We start from the raw sequence: 24,519 nt of genomic DNA, 5'->3' as shown, positions 1-24,519 counted from the left end.
AGCGTAAGTTACACCATAATTCACGCAAAGCACCATGGGTGTAGGAATAAGGTGGATATATTTCTAATCATTTTCAGTTCAACCTTTGCATTGGGTAGGAATTACTTTGTGAGTGTGATTTCTTTAAAAACTTCTAAAAATCCTTGAATAATTATTAAATCATGAATAACTGTAAAACTGAACAGGTAAAAGTTAAATGAATATGGGAACCCTGGAATTGTCAAGAGGACAGAACAGGGAATAAAGACAAAAAGCAGGTCAATACGAGCCAAATTTTATTTTCAGATATTCTCATCCATGTTTTGCCCTGAGACATCTGTACGTGTAACAAGAACGCACCAGAGCAGAGACAAAGGACTCTTAAATAAAACATGTCTTTCAAGAACAAGTCAACAAACATTCAGTAAATCAGTTAACAAAGGTGTGGGGAGGTGGAGAGAGAAGAATGTGTGAAGTGCAGTCTACTTTTGGGCAGGCATGAGGTCATCAATGGACTGGCCTTTCTCTAGCCGTTTCTCCATCTCTATCAGCAGTTTGACTCCATCCACCACCATCTGCATCAGCTCCACCTCAGAGAAGCCCAGGCGGTCAGCGTTGGAGATGTCAAAAACACCACCCACAGCTGCAGTGTCCACACCACCTAATGAACAGAGGCACCACTTTCTTATTGCCATCAGTTTACATGCAGTAGTTCTGTTCACAACACTCCGTTATAGTAATGTGCTGTTACATTTTCTCCAGTTCCTACCTGTTCCACGTTTTTGCAGCCTCAGTCTCTTAAGGACCTCTTCAAACTGGCGGTACTTGCTGAGGTTAGGCAGTTTGACATGCACTCCTGCACGCAGGCCTGTGCCGAGGTTGGATGGGCAAGTGAGGACGTAGCCAAGGTGCTCATTCCACATGAACGCGTGACCCTTGTTTTTGAACAACTCCTCAATCTGAAAGAAAAATCATTTTTTTTGCAGCTCTGTTCAAGCTATTGAATATCTAAAATCATTTCATTTACAAGACAAAGCAAATTTATGAGAAAGAACTTTCAGGATAATTAAGATATCTGTCATTAGTGTATTTTAATACAAGATGCTAAATCTAGTTTTAATAATTGTACTAATTCTGTGAGAATAGGGAAAGGGAAGTCCATACCATAAAAATAACAATAGTGACACTGAGCAATGATATGTGGCTTATTTCACAAAGCCGGTTTTAGCGGTTATCCTGGTAAGTTTGAGTTTAGTTAGAACAAACACTTTTTTTGGGATTGAAGACCGGTTTTTAGCGGTGCTCATCACCTGCTAAACCTGCTCCGGAGCAGGTTTTATTCCGAGCAAAGACCAGTTGTTCAAAAGTAATCTGATTGGATTTCGGCTATCGGATTGGTTCAAATCTTGAAAACTGGTTGTTGAAAAGAAAAAAAGATTTTGAAATTAGATCACAAAATCCGATCTTGGTTTTGATATATACCCATTAAGCCTTTCGGGTAGCCTACAGTAAAGTAAAAAGAGACTTTGGCGTCATAAAATAATCCCCTAACAGTAAATATCAAACAAAAATAGTTGTGTTTTTTATAACTGTTTGTAAGCTACATTGGCAAAATCATAAGATATTAAACAAAATTTCTTGGCGAGTGAACAAGGTTTCTTGGGTGAACGCTACGCAAAACCTTTCTGAGAGAACGCAAAAGCAGTGAAATATTTCAGGGGCTCCGTACAGCACTAGTAATCCAGATTTGGTAAAATGAAAATGTGTGTATCTGGATCAGGGTGATCCAATACAATTTTGCTTTGAAAAACTGGCACATAAGTAAGATGGATTACCTGATGCTGGATAGCAGGATCCAAATCCAGATCATTCTGGGGTGCGTTTCCCAAAGCGAACAATGGTCGCAAGTTCCATCGTTACCAATAAAGTTCAATGGGACTTACGACCATAGTTGACCAACGATGCTTTCGGGAAATGTACCCCCGCTCCAGATTAACTAACACCGTGTCTACACCAGATGCGGCTTTTTTTGCATCACGCCGCAACAGCTAAAAGGGGTCTACATTGAACGCGACAAGACGACTGTTGGAAAGCACTTAGACTACGTCAGAAATAGAACGGGGAATTCGTTTACTGTCGGGAATTTGTTGCGCTGAGTCACGTCACGCTGTGCCGCATCCAGTGTAGACAATATCATGGATTATAATGGGTTCTATTGTCTTTTGACATCACGTCGAGCTGCTCGTGTCCGGTGTAGACACGGTGTAAATCAACACTAATATAGTTATCATTCCTGGTGAGAACAGGCCTTTATGATCACATGCATGACTTGTAGCATCACAGTGATGTAATACCTTAGTGAGACCTGTGCAGAAACGGGTGAAGACCTCTTTCATGTTGCCACCTTTCTGCATGGAGATGACACGCAGGTGGTCCTCCTCATTCACCCACACAAGGAATGTCTTGTTATCATTGTGCCTGGAGACAAGAAGAAAATGAGTGAGGGAATGTCTTCTAAGTCCAGCACAAAAATGCAATGCTTTCCCAGGAAAGAACGCTGCCAGAGTATGGTGTCTGATATATAAATATAAAAACTGGATACAGATAAGTGTATCTGGTCAAAAAGAAAAAACGAAATAGTGTATCTGACACTCATCTAAACTGTAGAACTAAAATAAATTCTAGGAATTATAAAAATTTTTGTTTCAATTAATGTCAAGCCAGTAGTAAAAACCAACAATTTTTTTCAGCACATTTGATGCTGTGTGGTTTTAGTGTAAGATTGCTAAAAACATGCAGAACAAAATGCTGGTGCTGTCTGTATCTGTAGAATCTGGAACAAACTGACAGGAAGTAGGTTCTCCTTAACAAAAGTAGCACAAGCAGTGCATTAAGGACAGTCCAGAACACTGACCAGATGCCCCTGGCGTCGGGCCAATCACGAGCCATCCCAGAGGCCAGCAGCAGGGGAGATACAGGCTTGTCGAACAGGAAATGGTCATCAATGAGCTGCTGCTGCTCGGCTTCTGTCATGTTCTTCAGGGCGTAGTATTTTCCTTTGAGATCCCCAGTCAGGGCACCCAGAGCTACAGCAGACAGATCAACAAATCTGTGAGTTATCTTATCGTAACACTTTATTTTACAGTGTCATTGTTACATATGTTACATGTAGTTACTCCAGTAATAACTATAAATTATGCATAATTACATGCAACTAACCCTAAACCAAACCAAACCCTAATCCTAAAGTACATGTAGTTACTTAATATTTCTCTGTAATGCATAATCACAGTGTAACAAAGACACCTTAAAATAAAAAGTGTAACCATCTTATATAAAAATAAAGAAACATTATGATAGAGTACAGATTAAAATGTCTAAGAAAGAAGTATTCATCTTGGTTCAATCACACATGATGATACTCAACACCACTAGAGGGAGCCACATGACCAATATGAAAATAAGTGCTGTATCCCAATTTGCCATGTTATGCTATAAAAGTATGTATTTTGTCTGTGAAGAAAAAGTACATACTTTTGAGTGTGCAGCAGAAGATTACGCAAGTTTTGGGACGTACTACTACATCATAACTGTGTCTTTATCGAACCACGTTGTCACACAGTTACATGCATTCGGTCACAGTAAACTCGCCTGTCAATCATCTTTTCAAAGTTAACATTCTCTTAAACAAACTATTTTTCAGTTAATTTACCCTACTTAATTCTTCCCTCCATATTGGAGAGAAAAGCAGCATCACATTGATCTGTCAGTCGTTAGTCTTTGATACGGAAAACTCTCCTCATGTTTTTGCATGATGCAAATTGCCAAACATATTTTTAGAAAAGTTCACACTGTTGTTGCAGAAGAAATTATTTTTCATCAGCCTAGATAATGATTATTAAAAAAAACACTCAAACCCCTTTATATAAACCTCGACTTAATTATCGGTCTTACACATTCACCATGTTTTTTAGTTTAACACTTTTTATATGTGTATGTAGCAGTGATATTTTTGTATCATTGAGATACTATTAAAGTTTTTATTAATATTTTGAATGTTTTTATTTAGAAATTTTCCATTTTCATTTTATTGTAAAGTTTTAGTAATTTTGTTGTGTTTCAGTAGTTTTTTTATTATTATTGTCTATGTAGTTTTTTTTTTTTTTTTTAAATACAATTTTTAGTCATTTTAATGAACTAAAATTAAAATGAGAAATGTTTCCTTGGCAACTAGCTGAAATTTGAAAGAAAAAAAAAAGTTTACTTTTGTTGTATCTTATTTATTTCAAGTAACGAAAATGTTTGTTTTTTTTGTTTGTTTTTTTATGGTTTTAGTTTTATTTAACTATAATAACCCTGAACTGAACCAAATCCTCCTCCAAATCTCAATGGGTTGTAGGCAATAACAGCCATTAAAGTGTGCATGAACTTTCCACCTTAAATAGTGAACCATCCAAGTACCTTAACTGCTACTAACTTCGGTTTGGGACACACTAATTATAATTTCAAATACTATTTTAGGATGGATAGTAAGCATATTGGGATGCAGCACATCTTTTTGTCGTGTTTCAAATAAACCGATGTGGCGCTGCAGTGATGTACCTTCCACAGAGAGCTTCTCAACGGCTCTTCTCTCTCCACGACTGCAGTGGGGCGGTAGACAGAATCCACGAATGCTTCTGCCTGTTCTGACGCGAGAGCTCAGCACGTAGTTGGAGTCCAGGTCATCACCACCCTGCAGGAGCAGAAAGTTTTAGTCTTTGGAATAAGCAATATCACCATATCAATGATCAATGAAAGAAAGTGGGGTCTAATTTTTGCACAAAAACATTCTTTAAAACATGAGGGTGAGTAAATGTTGACAGAATTATTTGGGGGTGATTTATCCCTTCAACTTCATACCTTGAGGTTATTGGGGTTGAGGTCAGTCTTGTGTTTGTCTGTAGGCTTGTATCCTCCATGTCTGTCCTGAATAATAGGGTCCAGCAGCTCCTTGAACACCTCATAGGTCTCCTCATCCCCAGCCACACAACCCACAGTCATAATGAAGGGGTGGCCTGAGATTGGAAACAGATCCATGTACACAAATTATGAGCCATGCACCTCAGAGTCCCGGCACTTTTAACTACAAAAAAAAAATCCTTGCTAAACATCAAGTGCTTTCTATTAGGAATATCTAAACCTTGACCCCTGAGCCCTGACAGACTATGCATATTCTTTTACCAGGATTATCTACGCCAGTCTGAATGACGTTATCTATGGTGAAGCCGTTGGGTGTGCAGCGCTGACGGAGGCGTTTGTACATGTCCAGAGTGAGGACTTTGGCCATATGGTTGTTGTGCTCTGTGAGGTCTGGATACTCTTCCTCAGCTGGCCGCTGCTTGATGGTCAGCCTGGCTAGTTTAGTATTGCTAAATAAATACAACAACACATGGGGTGTAAAAATACCACATTCTGCTGCCGAAGGACGAAGTCACCTGTTGTATTCTAAATGGGTTAGCACCATTTGTCTTATCAAATATTCTGTTTTACTCTGCGTTCATGACCTGTTTCAAGTCTTTCATATAGCCTTTTATACAGTATATGACAGCTAGACTTGTATTTTCTATGTCATTGCATTTTGCACAGACGTTGGTCTTATCGTTGGTCTTATCTATACAGGAAATGTTTTATTAGATGCCCTCTGCACTAAAACAAGGAGTCAGCAAGGTCACTGTCTAACATGCCATGATAATCACGCTTTTCTTTCTGATTGTAGTTTCAAAGCTCGCAATACACCCATATGTTCAAAAAGCACACGAGAGGTGGTCTTTGGAGGACTTTGAGTTGCTTTGGGTCTTTACCTGGGTTATCTACCCCGGTCTGGATTACATCATCCAATGTAAACCCGCTGGGTGTCTGTTTGGAGCGCAACTTCTCATACAGCGCCGATGTGAGGACCTTGGCCATATAGTTGTTGTGTTTGCTGAGGTCGGGGTATTCCTGCTCACAGGAGTTGTTCATCTTCAGCTGGTTGTGACTGTTCCCGAAAGGCATGGCTGCTGTTCTCTGAGTGTGGTGGGAATGGGATGGAAAATAACTGTGGTTACACTGAATGCGAAATAAAGCCAAGAGGTTCAACACTAACCTCCATCTTGACATGTGAATAAATCTGGAAAAAGACTTTGCTTGCATACAGTTGTACATATCGATACAAGATGGAAACTGTTCTAGTTACTACCTACTTTTATGCACGTGATTGGTGTTAAATTTCTACAAAAGTCAAATGATGAATGTGACCAATATGTTTCCACACAGAAATACTGTGGGAAACCTTAGGGAACCCTTTTTCTACAGAGACGTTGTAGTAAAATAACAAATAATTTGTGCAAATATTCACAAAAAATACTGTAAAAATTTGTAACAATTTTAAAAAATAACGTTAAATGTTGCACTACTATTTAACGGTGCCAGAATGTCTTAAATGAATCTATAGCGTGACGAATGACTCTTATGAACCGATTCTTTTCAGTGAATCAAATACATTAAGCGCGGCCAGTGAAGCGATGCCCGAATGATTCTTTATAGTGAATCAAAAACGAATCAGTCGGAGGGGTTACAGAAAGAATTAATCTGGTTTATAAATGAACCGAAAGTAACTTTTGTCATGTCCGACTGGAAATAAACCAAGAATTGTTACTTTTTATGTTGATAAAAAATATTAAAAAGTCTATGTACGTGTAAATCGGTCCTTGGAACTCTTTTAAATGAATTTCTGATTTGCTATATATGTGTTGAAACCATCTCAACAAACTGTAAATGTAATTTCCTTATCGTCAGATGATTCAGGTCTATATCTAGTCAGTGAAATGCACAAACTTTCGCATTTCGATGATGCTATCGATGACTTAAACTGGGCGTCCACTGGACGGCACCACTTCAACTAAAGAAAGAAAGGTTGAGCTGTCATGGTCTGAATATGAGACGCTTTCTTTCAGAAGAAGCCTAAAATGTTCAGAAAAAGCATGATAGAAGACCTCCACAATGCACTAAAATGCAAATCTTACTCAAAAGGCTTATCCAGAACCTTTTAAAGCGCCATTTATAGCGTAGTTACTTTTTCCAAATACAATTTAAATTGCGGTCTTGCTTAAGCTTTTACTTTAACAAGAGAGATGAAAACTTATCAATGAAGCCTTACCGTGGGTTGAGGGTTGCTAGAACTAGAGGAAGACTGGGCTGACACAAAGATCCCTATTTTTACGGTAGAGTATGAACTGTACGTGGCGTCTGTCTGTTCTCCAGCACTAGATAATGATGGAGCGATTGTTTTATAGTACAGGAAAGCCGCTCCCATTGGCTGCTATTTGCAGTCCATTCATCCCATTGGAAGAACAGGACTGGAATAGTTTGACTGCTCTCAACAAATATGTAATATAGAAAATGTGCAAAAATTTAACAATGTAAGAAAATGTATGTTTAATTTTATTAAGCTATATCCTAGGCAGGTTATTCTCATGTAGTTGACTTGGAAAGTGTTTGATTTTGCATGATTAAACCTGTAAAAAAAAAAAAAAAATACAACTTATATTGGGATTGGGAATGTCAATAAATTAATATGTAGCCTAATAGATTTATTTTTAAAAAAGAAAACAGCATAATGTATAATGTGTGCAAGTCTTATACATATGTGTGGATGCCACTCGGAATATGTTGCTTTGGGAGACCCACAGCTTTGATTGTTTTTGTTTAAATTTGACTTTAATATGCATTATAATCAAAGTGTTAATAGTCTTTGATTATAATGCTAAAATGATATACAGTATAATCTGACTTAACAGGAGCGCATTTCTGGTTTGAAATGATACTTCAGCCTTATGACTATAGGGTTGTGGGGCTAGGAAACGCCGTCCTGATGAATTTAAACCTCCACGCAAATGTCTAATTTATCTTGACGTTTACGCAACAGATACTGTTCCTTTAAAATACTCTTACATCATTTTCCTGAGACTGGTTGTGTCGTGGGAAGTTGACGTTTTGCGACAAGTTGTAGATTTGTATATGGCGGGCAACGCGTTCACATCTGGTTCACATGCGTTTGAGTCCATCCACATGAGCTATAGAGCCGCTTTGTAGACCGCGTCTGCACGTACATGCGGTTTATCAAGCAAACTAGCCGCACACACGTGCTGTACCTTCTTTCTGCTCTCTCACAAATACAAAATTACAGAAACGGTGAGTTTTTGAGTCCTTCTTTAGGTTAAACATATCGTTGTGTCGAACGATGTAACTTACGTTCGTTCAGGCATGTCACAGGTTTCCTTTCCAGCAATGAATGTATAACGTTACTGTGTTTACACTTTGAAAAACACTTCAGTTTGCTCTCGATGTAATGAATGCTCTCTTTAAAAAGTTTTATTTCACATTCAGTGTAGCCCTCATGTAAACACGACCTTTTAAAAAGATTAATATATTTAAATAATAGATGGTTTGTAATGAAACCGTGTCATTCATTATGTGCTCTCAGATAATCGAAGTCGCCGTTAGCGAATCCGCTTCTCCGGTTCGTCCCGTCATTAAGGACAATGACCTTGCTGAATCTGATACATAAAATAATAGAAATTTTCAGATATCTGTAAGTGCATTATTAACAGATTAACTTACATATGGCCCATTTTTTTGCTGTTCTGAACTGTCTCAGTTCTGCTGTTACACACAGAAGATGCTGGTAATGTTCAGTCTTGACAGGTTTGTACTAACGGTCACTCTAACGGTTTACAACTTTTTAAATCAAAATACGCACTGACTGGATTTTGAGTAGTTTACGTATAACATGCTCATGTTTTGTTTTTGTTTGTTTATGTATCTTAATATATTGGATAAAATAATAAAAGCTCAATTTGTAAACTCATTAGTTTTCTTTTAGTACAATATTATTTTTTTTATTTCTTTTAACGCCTTTTATTTTAAAAAGGGATTTTAAAATATATATATATATATATATATATATATATATATATATATATATATATATATATATATATATATATTGTATGTGTGTATATGTATATGTGTGTATATATATATATATATATATATATATATAATGTGTTATTATTTTTATTTTTCTCTAATTTAAATATTTAAAAATCTGTTTTCTTTACAATATTTCTTTAATTGGTATTCAGTTGGTAATCAGAGTCGGTTTTAGTCTTTTTTTTTTTAATAACCAACAAAAGACATATAAGACATAATCCCCCAAGAAGTGCCAGCACAGTGTAGTGTATTTTCAATGTTTTCAATTAATTGGTTTGTCTCTCAAAAAGTACAGAAATTTGTGTATTATTATTATAGGATTCCAAAAGCATGACAGTTTAGCACTTTATTGCCAAGCTGTTAGAGACCTTGTCACAATTGTTAGACACAATTATGTTCATAAGCACGTTATAATTAATTCTCTGAGTCAATGCTTTTTTTTTTAATTAACACAAATATTAATTTTCTAAAAGTTAGAATAACCTAAATATTCAATTTAGTCTGTAAAGGAATTTAAATATGATTACATGAGAATTACTTATGAGAATAATGTGTTCATGTGTTTTCATTTATGGCAGACCAGCATAATTTAATCATCCAAGGCCACACTTTTCATTGAAGCTGAAACCCAGCTGTACCTCATGAGTTTTGTGGAATACTCCGAGCTCATCCAAGAAGGGGATGTCGTCATTATCTTCCTGGGTCATGACTCCATGATGCCTGTCAAAGTTCAGTCAGGAGCTCAGACGCAGACCCGCTATGGGGTTATCCGCCACTCCAGCGACCTGATTGGACAGCGCTTTGGTTCCAAAGTGACTTGCAGTAAGGGTGGTTGGGTTTATGTGCTGCACCCCACACCAGAGCTGTGGACCGTCAACCTTCCCCACCGAACACAGATCCTCTACACGACAGACATTGCCAACATCACACTGATGCTGGACCTCAAACCGGGCTCTGTCGTCTGTGAGTCAGGTAAGAATGAGTCTTTGAATCATCAAAGGGTTTTGGGCGTCTGAATTACTAAAGATCTTCTATACAATCTGAGCCTTGCTTTAGCAAGAAGATACTTTGCTTGATTTTCAGTGTCTTTTAAGTGTCAAGCAGGTGAACTCAAGTCATATATACACAGAAGGACATTGTTCATATTCATATTGTGCTGATGCTGGTTTGATCAGTGAAAGTGCTCCATATTGCTTGACAGACTGACAAGGCCCTAACCCCTACTCTTACAAAGCTCAAAGACAGCTCACCCTGTCAGATAATATGCAGCACAATAACAATAGTAGTAGTTTCCAGTTAGCTTGAATCTTTATCAAGGTCCCTGCAGGTCCTTAAAAAGTCTTAAATTTTTAAATTCAGTTTTGTTTTTTTCAAATTTAAGCCCATAAAATATCTTACACAGTATAAGAAAAGTCTTAATGATAATTTCAAGATGTCTTACATTTTGGTACAGAAAAACAGGAATCACGATATGGTTTAATGTGATTATTAATGTTATTAATATTAAATAGACTTTCAAATATTCACATTTTTGAGATAGTTCACTCAAAATTGTCATCATTTAATCACCCTCAAGTTGTTCTAAACCTGTATGAATTTACTTCTTCTGCTGAACACAAAAGAAGATATTTTGAAGAACCCATTGACTTCCATGATATGGAAAAAAATACTATGGAAGTCAGTGGGGCCCATTAACTGTTTGGTCTCCCATGTTCTTCAAAATATCTTCTTTTGTGTTCAGCAGAAGAAAGAAATTCATACAGGTCTGGATCAACTTGAGTAAATGATGATTTTTGGGTGAACTATCCCTTTAATCTATGAACAGTCAAATCCCTGAATGCCGCCAAAAACAGGTCAGATACATGCAATGTTCTTGCCTTGTATATTAAACTTGAGCATTCACTTAAAGGGTTAGTTCACCCAAAAATGAAAATTATGTCATTAATGACTCACCCTCATGTCATTCCAAACCCGTAAGACCTCCGTTCATCTTCGGAACACAGTTTAAGATATTTTAGATTTAGTCCGAGAGCTTTCTGTCCCTCCATTGAAAGTGTTTGTACGGTAGACTGTCCATGTCCAGAAAGGTAATAAAAACATCATCAAAGTAGTCCATGTGACATCAGTGGGTTAGTTAGAAGTTTTTGAAGCATCGAAAATACATTTTGGTCCAAAAATAACAAAAACTACGACTTTATTCAGCATTGTATTCTCTTCCGGAATCCTTTCCATTTAATTGATTCCATTGAATCCTTTCATCTGTCTGCGTTGGTAATGCACTTTTATGTCGTTGTTTTTGGCTATTAGGACATCCGCGACATGTACACTTACGCACCATTTTAAAAAATATAGCAATACCAAAATACAAACAATGTAGAATAGCTTGAATACAGCGTGCGTCTCCCTCAGACTGTAAACGAAGCTTGGGCGCACCGGATAACACGTCATCAGCGTCTTACATCAGCACTGTCACTGCGGAGTCGTGAACCCGGATTGACAACAGACCCGGAAGAGAATACAATGCTGAATAAAGTCGTAGTTTTTGTTATTTTTGGATCAAAATGTATTTTCGATGCTTCAAAAACTTCTAACTAACCCACTGATGTCACATGGACTACTTTGATGATGTTTTTATTACCTTTCTGGACATGGACAGTGCACCGTACCTACACTTTCAATGGAGGGACAGAAAGCTCTCGGACTAAATCTAAAATATCTTAAACTGTGTTCCGAAGATGAACGGAGGTCTTACGGTTTTGGAACGACATGAGGGTGAGTCATTAATGACATAATTTTCATTTTTGGGTGAACTAACCCTTTAAGCAACGTTATCCATTATATTATACATATATTTATTCAAATCAATTGAATCAATAGGCAGCACAGGACCAATAAGTTCAAAGCCATTGGTCTATTATTATAAACGCATTTCTTCAAATAAAAGGTAGTCCACACTAGTCAGCACGTTAAGTGTTGTTGTTTGATACCACGGCAACCAGTTGCATGTCCAGATTTTGAACACGCTTCTTCTACTGACAACTATACATTATTTAAGCTTATTCTCTTTGTTAGGATGTTGATATAGCAACTGTTCAAGTGTCAAGTATATTTAATTCTTCATGTTCCTCCTTTAATCCAATATAAAATTTCATACCGTATTGTCCCTCATAACCGGTAGTATAACAAGCCTATAAACAAGCTTAATTATATGCTAGTTTGGCATGACATAAAAGAAAACAGAAAAGTTGTTTGTAGGCTATCAAAATACTCCCTCACTTTGCTTATCTTCCAAGTGGACATTTCTCTGAACCCACTGCGAGTGCGGGTGGTTTTGTTTTCTGCCCCAGATATACAGTTTTCAAAATAATATATTAATTTTAAAATGTAACATTAACATGATGGTAATTTAAACATAGCATTTGTAAAATATATACTGTACATTAAAGGTGCAGTAAGCGAGTTTTGAGAGAAACTGTTGAAAAGTGGATTGGACCATGCACCAAAACACACTTGTAGCCTATCAGCATAAATGGTATATACACTCATGATGGGGGAAGAGAGAGCTGAGTGCATAAGACCGATATTAGTAGAATGACTATAGATAGAGAGAGATGACAGAATATTCAAAAGAGGAAAACGCCCGGGGAATATAACGTTAAAAAGAAGGGTTACGATCGGGCAAGAAGTAGGACCCGCATTAATATCGGAGAAGCTTTCCAGTGCACGAGAGACCTAAAGGTGCGGGAAGGCCTGAAAATGTATGCTGGGGTTGCTTTATTTCTTCTATATACATGAGCAACGAACTAAGATATGCTGTCTTTTGCACAAATATACTTGTTGTGTGTCACCTTTACTTGTTTGTTCATTTGCATTTTTATTATTATAAGCCTGGAACATCTAAACCTCCCCCACTGCCCATTTCCAAAAACAAAAGACAATGCCCTACCCCGCCTATGTGGTATTCATTTAATTTGTGGAGGTCTTAAAAAGCCTTAAATTTGATTTACAGATACCCTGTTCATAGCCATTTTTTTTCTTCAGTGGCCTTTACACCAAAAATACAGGCCGATTAAGTAAGTACTCTATACTTCTGTTTTTCCTTCCTTGAAAGTATAATCATATAAGTATTCTGTACAACATCAACTTTTTGAGGGTAACAAAACTATATTATTGTCCAGCGATTTATTTAAAGCAGAACTAAGTAACTTCTTTACCTTCATAAATAGTTTTCTAAGTCCTTACGATGGTTAATTGACTTGTAGTGGTGTGTTTGAGGCGAGCACTAACCCCCTCTGGCACGTCTACGCCAGAAAACAGCACCTGCAAGTTGAGCATCGCCGACCCGACACAATCTCGCCTCATGTTCACGTTCACGCGAGAGTGACAAAATGCTTTACGGTAATTCAAAAACAATGTATATATTATGACTTTATAAGACAATTTCGAAAATTACCCACCTCCATCGAGATTTCTTGTACTGTATTTGCAAAACTACTCCGCTGGTGAGCGTTGTAGTCGTTGTAGTCCAGAGCTGCGCTTGGAGTATTTACGACAGTGTGATTCACTGAAGGAACCTGTAGGGGGAGCTTTGCAAATCCACTTTAAAGTTGGATATATAGTAGTACACCCAACTTTACCTGCATAAATGCAGTACGCTCATGTAAAGCAATATATACTATAGCAAATTTCAACTGCTTGGTGGTTTATATTGTCGCAAAATGTAAACCGTATTATTGTACAGCTATATAAAGTTGTATATATAAGTATTCAGCTTTACATGCATAAGTACATTATACTCACGCAAAACGATGTATGCTATATAGCAAATATCAGCTGCTTGATTGTTTATCTCTTCGTAAAATGTAAACTATTATCGGCCAGCTCTGATCTTATAAATGCAACTAGAAGGCATGTAGATATTAAAATATTATAAACGATAACATCATGATTTCTGTAAATCTGCTTCAGTTTGAAACAAGGTGTATTGTGAAAAGTGCTATACAAATAAAATTGACTTGACTAATTGGAGTGGGCAGAGGAGGCTAGGCAGTGATAAGAAGACAAGACACTTTTCAATTTGGCTCATTCAATGTGTTGGTCCTCTTGTATTCTGAATGAATCCATTAAACGGATGTTGAGCGTGCACACACACACAAAACACTCTTCTCTGTCCCCAGTGCCCTCCAAACTCATTGAGCTGGACAAGCATTTAACACTTAGATATCATATGCCACAGAATTGGCACATGTGCAAGCTGAAGTTTGTTTTTCATCATTCAAGGATACTGTCGGATATTTCTTTTGGAATAATTCTGTGTGTTCTTTCTCCCCTACTGAGCCTCTCGTTCTTACGTCAGTCACTGTTCTATCTGAATGCGACGCTTTAGACCAAACATTGACCCTATTGTTGCCATGAGAACAAAAGGCATGCTAATGGGTTCTTGAAGAGGAAGATGGGCCATTAATACCAGAACGTGTTCACATGCACGCGCATCACAATGTAATTGTTCATCCACACATTATTACTGACCATTTTTATATGCACACTCTTTTCTGAATAAGGTCAATTTTCTTCTTATATGATTCTTTTTGTTACTGGAATATTCCAGTATACATGTTAGTGGTCCGAATACTCAATTACATGCATGTACTTTTCCTGCCATTCTCTTGCATTTACCATTTATTGTGGGGCATGTTTTTCTGCACAGCAACTTAATCAACTCATTAATTCTCATTCATGTCATAGACAAAAGCACACAACAGTGCAATGAACTGTAAAATGTCATGAGAGTGCAAGACACTATGGTGTTGTCAGTCCCTCTGTAAATTACCTTATTTGTCCCTAGTATTGGCTTAAATGCATTGAGCAGATTGTCCTATTAATCTGAATCCCAGTGCATGTAAAGTTAGTATGAGGAGGGTCTTGACTACATTTACATACACAATTTTCTAATTAAGGTTCAGACTTTATTCTGAAAGAGGCATACCGTACAGGAATATTACAATTGCAATTAAAAATGCAGTCACCCAGAATTTGCAGATTTAAAGAATGTTTATTATGGTGCTTATTCTGACCCAAATTTTGATTAATACAGGCACATGCAAGTTGTCTTATTCTAGAAACAGAAATATTGGTTTAACCAATAGAATATTTCACCCAAAATTCTGCCATCCTGTACTCAATCTCATGTTGTTCCAAACCCATACATTTTGTTAATATTTAAAACACATGAAGATATTTTTAATGAAATCTGAGAGATTTTTGTCTCTCAATTGAAAGTCCATGCAACCAAAATTTGTTGCATCAAAGGCCACGTTCACACTGTCAGTTTTTTGGATTGACAACCACATTTACTTACAGGTGTGAGTCTCGAAATGTCCCATTCACACAGCAACTTACAGTAGCGCCTGGAACACTGTCTGTGTGAACGTGCAGCGAGAGTCAAGCCCGTATTCTCTTACTAGTAACCATAACGACAGTGACCAACATAAAATTTAAGAAGGCGACGTCCATTTAATCTGAAAAGTCTCATCACTTTTGACATGACGAGACCAACTGAACTGTGAGTTCATCAAACTTCATTAACCAACAGCAGGACCAATGTAAACCCACACTAGATGGAGTCTTTAACTGTTGCACTCGCGTCACGTCCTTTGCAACGTCTCGCGCATGACACTGCGTTTGAATTTCAAAAGGAAACACAAAACTGATGGGAGCCTCTCCAGTGGAGAACAGTGACTGGATCTAACACCTTAAGATGACGCACAGCTCATATCTCTGTCGCTGTGAGTTACCAAAACCTCACACAAAACACCTTAGCAGAGCGGCTCCCTCGCACTGTGTAACACGACAGACAACTAGTTGTCCAGTCCTGTTCCGTTCACACAGAGCGGAATTTCTGAGTGGCTGTGAGTCCTGAAAATTGACTGGTGTGAGTTCGGTTATAGAATGCGGTTGTCACTCCCATAAATAATTGCAATGTGTGTGAATGTAACTATTAAGGACTCAAATACAGGACTGATAACCGTATTCTGCTGCTGTGTGAACGTGGCCAAAAAGTTCATAAAAACATTGTAAAAGTCATTAGGTGTTTATTCACATAAAAACTAAACAACACGCGTACATGGAGCGCATCAAATATGGTAAACAGGAGCTCAAGCGTACTTGCACGATACGCGGGAATCAGTAAGGTTTGTTCTTGTGCGTCAAGCAAGTAGGTTTGAGCTTCCATTTAGCATATTTGATGTGCTCTATGTATGTGTGTTGATCAATGTTTATATTTGAATAAAAGCCTAATTAAATCTGTTCATCATATAAAGCGATCATGTCTCTTTAAAAATCTGGATTAAACAGATCGATTCATATGGACTACTTTTATGACCTCTTTATTATGAACTTTTTGAAGCTTGAATGTTTTGGTGGACTTCTAGTGGTGGGACATCTCTCAGGTTTCATTAAAAAGATCTTAATTTCCTGTCTGGTCGCTATTCACTGTCCCTTTAATGTGGTTATGTCAACGAGGTGAATGTGTTTACATTTATACATGCAATTGGAATACAACCAGATTTTGATATTCCGAGTGTCTGAAACTGTTGTATTCCAGAAAAACAATGTAATTCATTAATAATAATTTTATAATCTCAAACTCAGACCACTTTTTCCCAGTGGTGGGCTTGTCATAACAGAAGATTTTGTGTCTGTTTTCCAGGTACAGGCAGCGGCTCTCTGTCTCACTCCATTTTGCGGACCATTGCTCCCACCGGCCACCTGCACACAGTAGAGTTCCACGCTCAGCGAGCCGAGAAGGCCATCCAGGAGTTCAAGGAGCACAAGGTGTCTCACCTGGTTACTGTTAGAAACCAGGATGTGTGTGCGGAGGGCTTTGGCATCACAGGTGTAGCCGATGCAGTCTTTTTAGACATCCCTTCTCCGTGGGAGGCAGTCACACATGCCAAGAGGGCCTTGAAACGCAAGGGTGAGAGTTCATAACTGAAATAACTAATGAGACATAACAATAATAATGCTAAATGGTTTTCCATCGCCATGACTTATTCTTAATGTATGAAGCAACTAAAATGAGTCTCCAAATCACAAGATATACAGTAAATGCTACTGAATACTACAGTGACCTTTATGAACACAAAATGTTGCAGGCACACAAATGGTGCCGTTTTAAAATGATCAATATGCATACGCTTACAGAAAGTACTGTGTAAGTATGGTACTTTAATATACAATATATACCATGGTATGTTCCTGGATAACCAAGGAACTTTTAAGAATACCATAGTAAAATCAAGGGAATTTTTCCCAAAAAAAGTTGCAGTGTGTAATATGTGCCTAAAAACTACCCTCATCTGCCATTGACCTCAATGAAATGCCCAAATAACCTCAATGGAATGGGAGATTTTGGGTGAGAATCATAATTCTTAAATTGTGAATTTTGTTGTTTAAGTCTTTTGTGTAGGTTTTCATCTCAGTTATGGAGGCAGCTTCTGTGAATCATAGACGGAGGCTATGTTCTCCATAATTACATCTTAGTTTTGTGCCAAAATGATGTCACACCAGTAACTTTAATTAATCATGAAGACTTTGACTTTGAGTTTGAGCTCAAAGAGTTTGCCCAGCTTGAACAGCATACATAGTTGTCTGTGGTTTCTTTGATCAGTCTGTTGGAACAACTATTTTTTATTTATTTTTATTTTTTTTATCGAGTGGCCATGTCAGAAATGGTTTCTTCTGAAGTGACCTAACCACTTGGCAAGAGGCTGTTTCCATGGGAACTGCTACCCACTTTGCCCTACTGGGCAGGCCCAGACTAGTCAGTGTCCCAGTAAGGGGTCAGCAGTCCTTTGGTATGAATTATTCCCCCGTGTCAATAGTATATTGAAAAAGGAATTTTCATAAAAATGAATAGCCCTTGGCTTTTAACCTATAACTTTCCTGTCTTAGTAAAGGTTGAAGCTTAGATGTAGTTGAATGGTTGTTGGGTTTTTTTCAGCAGGTTATGTGATTTAATACATTTGACAAATGGGAAGTTGACAGTGACCATATTTTTTCCTTTTTTTTTTCCTTTCTTTTTTGATATAATTAAAATGAAGTCATTAAAACGTACAATAATTTTACAAGATGTCAATTAATTTAAAACAATTTTGGTTGAAGTAACGTCATGCAGTAAGACACTGCCAGCAATTTCATATCAACTACCCAAATGCATTTCATTTGTCTACATGCATGTAAAGATCTGCCTTAGCGGAGTATAAGATTAGAGAGGATCTCCTGGAGGAAATGTTTGTTGGAGTCTCTGTCTCATAATTGTGGAATTTCTTCCACGCTCTACGTTACGCCCACCCCCCCAGAGACTTTGATTTGTAATATACACACATGCAAGATGTTTTTGCTGCCAGGGTAATGACCATAAAGGGGCAGGCGGTGAGACTTCAGTGAGCATGGGCAAGGCTCTGGAATTCTCATACATTTGCTGGTCTCTTTCTGTTTCTTTAGAAAAGTGGACTTAGTTGTGCAATACTTATTAGGAGTTTTCAGTGCAGAAACTATGAAACTTTCACTATGAAACTTTGGTAAACTCCAAGCCAGTTGTCCTTGACTAGTAACATGTTTCTCACAACATGTGCATCTTATTACTATGATGCAACAATTATTGTGTTGTGATTTGAACTGATTCTTTATCCTGTCTGTCTTTTTTTTCTTCCAATTTTTGGCTTTTCAGTCTTGTTCTCTGGTTTAAGTGCTCAGAGAATTCGATCTGTTGGCGTGACTCTTCTTACCCAGGCCCCTGTTGCCAGGAGACCTGTTGAGCCTGGTTGCCAGGAGACCTGATGTCTGTTTATGACTGCGTTTTTATGCAAAGGCCTTATTTGTCAATGGAATTACACAATCAACTTCTCTCTCTCTCTCTCTCTCTCTCTCTACTTGACGACAACGTAAATGGTTACAGAGAAAAACTGGCCCTCATGCACGAACCGAGGATCACACGCTACCATGCTTTTTAAGTCGTCCTGAACAAAACAAACTTATGCAGAAACATGCACTTCGTTGCTAGGAGATGCATGACCAATGAAAATATTGTTTTAAAATTGGCTCAACCTATCAAACATGTTTGAGATTTTCCAATCAATACTTTCCAATAAATCTAATCCATCTAAAATCCAAATAATTTTGCCCCGATTTGCAGTCTGGAGTAGACACTAGTTGCCAAAATTCCGAAGCTGTTCAGCAGCCTTTGGGCATTTAGTTGATGGATTTCATAGAAATCACATAGTTTATGATGGGCACAGACTTCGATTTCATTCATATGAAAATGTAAAATTTTTAGGAGAAAAAAACTAAGGTCCACACCTAAATCTTTAGTGGGGCGTAAGCAGATCATTTAAAAATGTACAAATGAGATTCTACGAATTTGCCACCCATTCGGCAAAAAGAAAAAGAGTTACAAATTTCTTTGAGTGTGTTTAACATTGGTCATGCATCTCCTAGCAACGAGGCGCATGTTTCGGAGTTTGTTGTATTTGGAACGACTTGAAAATCTGGTAGTGTGTGTGATCCTCAGTTGTTCAGTATGATGGACAGATTTTCTATGAAGTCAAGTGTATGATACTGTTCAGCTTTTAAAAGTTGTGTAGTGTATTCCAGTCTTAAGATGGATGTGCTTTGTGTGAGGACTGCTATTTGATTTGCCCATAAGCGTTTCAAATCATTGGTCATATACAACGATGAGCCAATACATTATGACCACCTGCCTAATATGCTGTTAGTCCTCTGCATGCTGTCAGAACAGTGCAACCCACAGAGGGTTGGACTCTACAAGGCCCCTGAAGGTGTCCTGTGGTATCTGGCACCAAGAAGTTAACAGCAGATCCTTCAAGTCATGTAGGTTGTGAGGTGGAGCCGCTGTGGGTTGAACTCGTTGGTCCAGCCCATCCCACAGATGCTCAATTGGATTGAGATTTGGGGAATTTGGAGGCCAGGGCAACAGCTTGAACACTTCATTATGTTCCTCAAACCATTCCTGAACAATATGTGCAGTGTGGCAGGGTGCCACACACTTGCTGAAAGAAGAGGCTACTTCCACCATGGAACATCAGTCCACCTCTTCATGACAATTTTCAGGTAGGTGGCACTTGTCAAATTTACATCCACATGAATGGATGGACCCAGGGTCTCCCAGCAGAACATTGCCCAGAGCATCACACTCCCTCCACCGGCTTGTCATTGTGCCATCACTTTCCTAGGTAGTTGGCACACCTACGTGGCCGTCCACGTGATGTAGAAGGAAATTAAACTTGTCGGACCACGCAGCCATCTTCCACTGCTCCAAGGTCCAGTTCCGACCCTCACATGCCCATTGTAGGCACTTTCCGACGGTGGACGGGGTCATCACAGGCACTCTGATTGGTCTGCGGCTAGACAGCCCCATACGCATCAGAGTGCGATGCACTGTTTGTTGACACATTGCTTCCATAACCATCATTAATTTTGTCTTACTTGTTCTTAGAATGGTAAGGAATGGTTCCAGTTGTGTTTCCACTGGAGCCTGGTATGGCACGGCATGATTACAAACCGTTCTCAGCCCAGAATTCTCGGCACGGATATCTAATCATGCTGAATGGTGCTGGTAGAATCCGTGAAGTGACGTCGACACTCAGGATTGGTCACTTGTCTGTTGCCTGGTGTCTCTGTAGCTGGCTAAGCGCTCTAAGCACCGCAAATGCAAATTAATAATAAAATTGAAATAAATTTCTGATCATCTTCCATAACGCGGTGATTATTTACATCTCATATTATCAGTAAACCGCTGTGCTACCAAGGCAACGACTGGCGCTTTTGCATTACATTCAAAAGAGTGGCCGTTATCAGCCCCACAGTGGAAAACGAAACCGTAACCGTACCAGCTGGCCTGGGTCGGCGCGGAATGGAACAGGTACGCAATGAGAACCGCTCAGCCCAAAAGGAAAATGGAAAAGCAGCTAAAGTTGCTCAGATATTTGTTCCGACCCATTTCTCCTGCATCCAATACGTTGATAACGATAACTGATTATCTGATCTACCCAGACCTTAATATGTGGTCTTGTTAGGAGATGATCAATTCATGTTCATTCATATTCGTTTCACCTGTGACTGGTCATAATGTTTTGGCTCTTCAGTGCCCAGCAGCCCATGAAGGCAGTAAACGGCGCATAAAACCAGTTCAGTGGAAACCTGCACCCTGCAGCTAATTTCATTGGTTAGGGTGAAGGGTAGGGTAAGAGATTAGTGTTTGGTGTAGGCAAACAACATGTTATTGACATGACCAATGAAATCTTTTGAATTGGCTGTGGGGCGGAGTTTCCACTGAACTGGTTTGGGGGCTTTATTGTGAATAATTATAATGGCTAAAAGGTACCTTTAGGAACGACGTACAATGGTCAACAGAGTTTTGCATCGCAACTGTTACTGTGACTCAATGCTAACAATCAGCATTGAGGACCTGAACTATTTGTTTTAGAAAAGTATTTTGTTTAGGCACCATTTGATTTGTTTTAATCAATTTGTCAAGTGACTTTATATCCCTGATGCATCTCCTGTGAGAATTGTCAGGCTCAAGAGCGAGACTGAAACAGTCCTACATTGCTTTCCTACAGTGGTTCCCATTCAGTGTAGTTCTATAATGAATGTTGAGAGTGAAGGATGGGCTCATGCTGGATTAGGTGAATGTGATTGGATTGAATCTAAAGATAGATTCAAAGAGTAAACTACACCCATTATGGTATCTTTCTCAATATACTCCTCTCCTCACAGCACCCTGTCTATCTTCTTACTCTGATCTGCAGTGGCTATTCTTGTGCATGTTAGTAATACCACCTTTAGCCCAAATTCCCTCCATTCGTGTTAGTGGAGAAAGATGGCAAAGGAGTGGAAGAGAATTGCTGTTTCAAACACTTAACCACCCTTCCTCTATCTATCTTGTTATGATGAGACCGTTTAACAGTAAGGCAAGAATATGCAAACATATGCATGTCGACTGCTCTCTAACTCTTAACAGCTTAGTGAGTTATTGGCAGTTTCCAGTAGGCCTGTTGAGGAACCATATTCTTTACTACATCACTTCCTGATTATTCTCAGCAGACCTGCATGAAATCTGCATCCACAGAACTCTGCTTTATTTGTGTGAGAGGGTGTGATGTAACTCTGTACTCAGCCAATTATGTGATTTTTGGGGCGGGGCTACCTACAATGGCAGTTGGGTGGAGTCTTGATCCGTTTTGCATTTCTGTTTGATGCCCCTAGTGATGCACTTCAGCTTTACATCCACTACACCGGATTCTGCTGACTTAAACCTGAAATTAATGCAGAAAATGTGTAAAATATCACGCATTCTTTCTGGGACTGCCCCTCAGTTTACAGCAATAATTACTGCATGAATTTTTTGGATCTACTGAGGAACATGGTCAAGGTCACATGGCCATTTCTTTAAAAAGCACTGAACAATAATATGTGCCTGTTTCAAGTTGCCTATTTCAAGTTTCAGGTTTGATTTGACGTCAGCCAAAAGTGTGAACTTTATCGCTTTATTTGCTTTCAAACATGGAGAATAATTTAAACTACTAATAAACTACGTAGCACAAGTGCTGGAGACTTGCATATCTGCTCCGTGGTTTGATAAAAAACAGATGCAAACTTGAAGATAGACATGGTGTGAGTCACAGAGATCCAAATATCAGTCATGTAAAAGAGCAGTTTCTTGGAATTTTCAAAATAATAGTTTAATACTACATTTACACATTAGTTAAGTATAGTTAAGCATAGTACACACATACTTTTATTTTTATTTTCCTAACTGCACATATTCTGTACCTGTACGCTTGGCTTGCACATGCATTGATTTATTTATTTTTATTTTTATTTTTTTTGCAATAATTAGTTTGTCCGCAAGTTAGCAAAACTGTTCCCAGTCCGTTGTTTTACAGAAGAGATGGAACAACAATTGATGTGTGTTAAACCAACGCTTGTATGAGTGATTTAAGAGAGACACGCAACTCCTGTTTTATACAAGTACAAAGACATTCTCTCAATCTCTCATAACTTCAGGAGAGAAATAGCGCAGACACTGGACAAAGATGAAACTTTCTAGTGTGAGCAGCCGTGTTTGTGATAAGTATATTTTGAAAGGCAATGCGTTTGACTGTGCACATATGCTAATGTTTGTCAAAAAGTATACACTCCAAAAATGTGGGGGGTACTACTCATACTACTATTGCTTTAGTATGAATGCTAATAATACTAAAAAAAGCTCACTTCTTTTCTTCTTGACTTTGTCTTCAGGAGGTCGTCTCTGCTCCTTCTCACCGTGTATAGAGCAGGTCCAGAGGACTTGTGAGGCTTTATTGAACCATGGCTTTGAGGAGATCTGCACACTGGAGGTTCTGTTGCGGGTGCATGACGTTCGATCTGTCACTCTGCCCTTACCAGACTTTGGACCAGAGGAGGACTGTACTAACAGCACACAGATGGCTTCAGATCTTAGTCAAAAGGAAGTCCCAAACACTGGGAACACCTCTGTAATCTGCAAGACTGCCACACCCCCAAGAGAAATGGCAGGACACACGGGATACCTCACCTTTGCTACCAAACCACGCGACTAGAAGCATAGCTGAAGCTGGCCACAGAGGAGACTGTTGTAACGCAGGCTCTCTAAATGTCATGCAAGGACGTGGGTGCCCAATCCTGTTAATGGAGATCTTCCTTTCTGCAAAATTCAGCTCCAACCCTGATCAAACTCAACTGAACCAGCTAATTAAGATCTTCAGGAGCACTTGATAATAGAGACAGGTGTGTTGGATCAGGGTTGGCTCTGAAGTCTGCAGGAACATGATTGGGCACCCCTGTGGACTTGTTTAGCTTCATTTAGATGTGAAAGATCAGTTAACAGCTTGATGGGCTTTTACATCAATGTAACAATAAATTGCAGTGCAGATTGATGTTCATGTTTTTATTTGTGTGCTTTTATTTTTTTTATACAAGTGGATCTTTTGTTTTACTACAATAAATTATATTGGAATGGGAAAAAAAACATAGTTGTAGTTTTTGTATTTCTTTCTCAGTCAGCTGCTGTGTGCAACTACTGCACAGATATTTGACCTCTCAGGGAAAACGAGATAGAGTGGCTTGGAAATGTATGTTGTCCATGACGTATATGTGTCAGGATAAAATTTACACCAGACAATGTCATGTAAAGCTTTGTTTGATTGTGAGGTTTTCATTTGTGCTCATTGAAGTGATATCAGCAGTTTCTCACCACTAGTGCTCTGAATTCAAGGCTGTTACGGTCTGTTCTGTATTTGTGTATGTTACTTTCTTGCATGTGGAATGTAAGATACTGAAGAAGAACTAGATGTGCTGACATCTGGTAAATGTTATATCTGAAACTAACTGCTGAGAGCTCCTCTATCCACGAGTCCATAAAAGGCCGTCCCTCTGCTATCTGATGCATTCACGGATGCTATATAAAGGTGAATTTATTTATTC

At 38.5% G+C, this 24,519-nt stretch overlaps 2 protein-coding genes across 4 annotated transcripts; one reads left to right on the top strand and one right to left on the bottom strand.

The window, feature by feature from the left end:
* Positions 1-258: 258 nt before the first annotated feature.
* ckba (creatine kinase, brain a) lies at positions 259-8,768 on the bottom strand. 3 transcript variants are annotated; one of them, XM_048204367.1, is made up of 8 exons: positions 8,623-8,768; positions 5,203-5,390; positions 4,882-5,036; positions 4,582-4,714; positions 2,894-3,065; positions 2,334-2,457; positions 749-938; positions 259-640 (listed from the first exon to the last, which is right to left on the bottom strand). In XM_048204367.1, exons 1-8 carry the CDS (start codon positions 8,631-8,633, stop codon positions 462-464), a joined length of 1,152 nt encoding a protein of 383 aa, XP_048060324.1. In that variant the 5' UTR covers positions 8,634-8,768; the 3' UTR covers positions 259-461. The 3 variants fall into 3 exon arrangements, with proteins under 3 accessions (XP_048060324.1, XP_048060323.1, XP_048060325.1); XM_048204366.1 differs by lacking the exons at positions 5,203-5,390; positions 8,623-8,768 and adding exons at positions 5,823-6,027; positions 7,160-7,330; XM_048204368.1 differs by lacking the exon at positions 8,623-8,768 and adding an exon at positions 5,823-5,931.
* Positions 7,988-24,064, top strand: trmt61a (tRNA methyltransferase 61A). Its single transcript, XM_048204369.1, has 4 exons — positions 7,988-8,193; positions 9,573-9,966; positions 16,703-16,969; positions 23,317-24,064. The coding sequence occupies exons 2-4, from the start codon at positions 9,636-9,638 to the stop codon at positions 23,634-23,636; spliced, it is 918 nt and encodes a 305-aa protein (XP_048060326.1). The 5' UTR covers positions 7,988-8,193; positions 9,573-9,635; the 3' UTR covers positions 23,637-24,064.
* The last annotated feature ends 455 nt before the right edge of the window (positions 24,065-24,519 follow it).

This window comes from Megalobrama amblycephala, linkage group LG10 (genome assembly GCF_018812025.1).
Source record: "Megalobrama amblycephala isolate DHTTF-2021 linkage group LG10, ASM1881202v1, whole genome shotgun sequence".
NCBI lineage: Eukaryota > Metazoa > Chordata > Actinopteri > Cypriniformes > Xenocyprididae > Megalobrama > Megalobrama amblycephala.
Note: the sequence above shows the minus strand (reverse complement) of the source record. Positions and strands in the feature narration are given on the sequence as shown.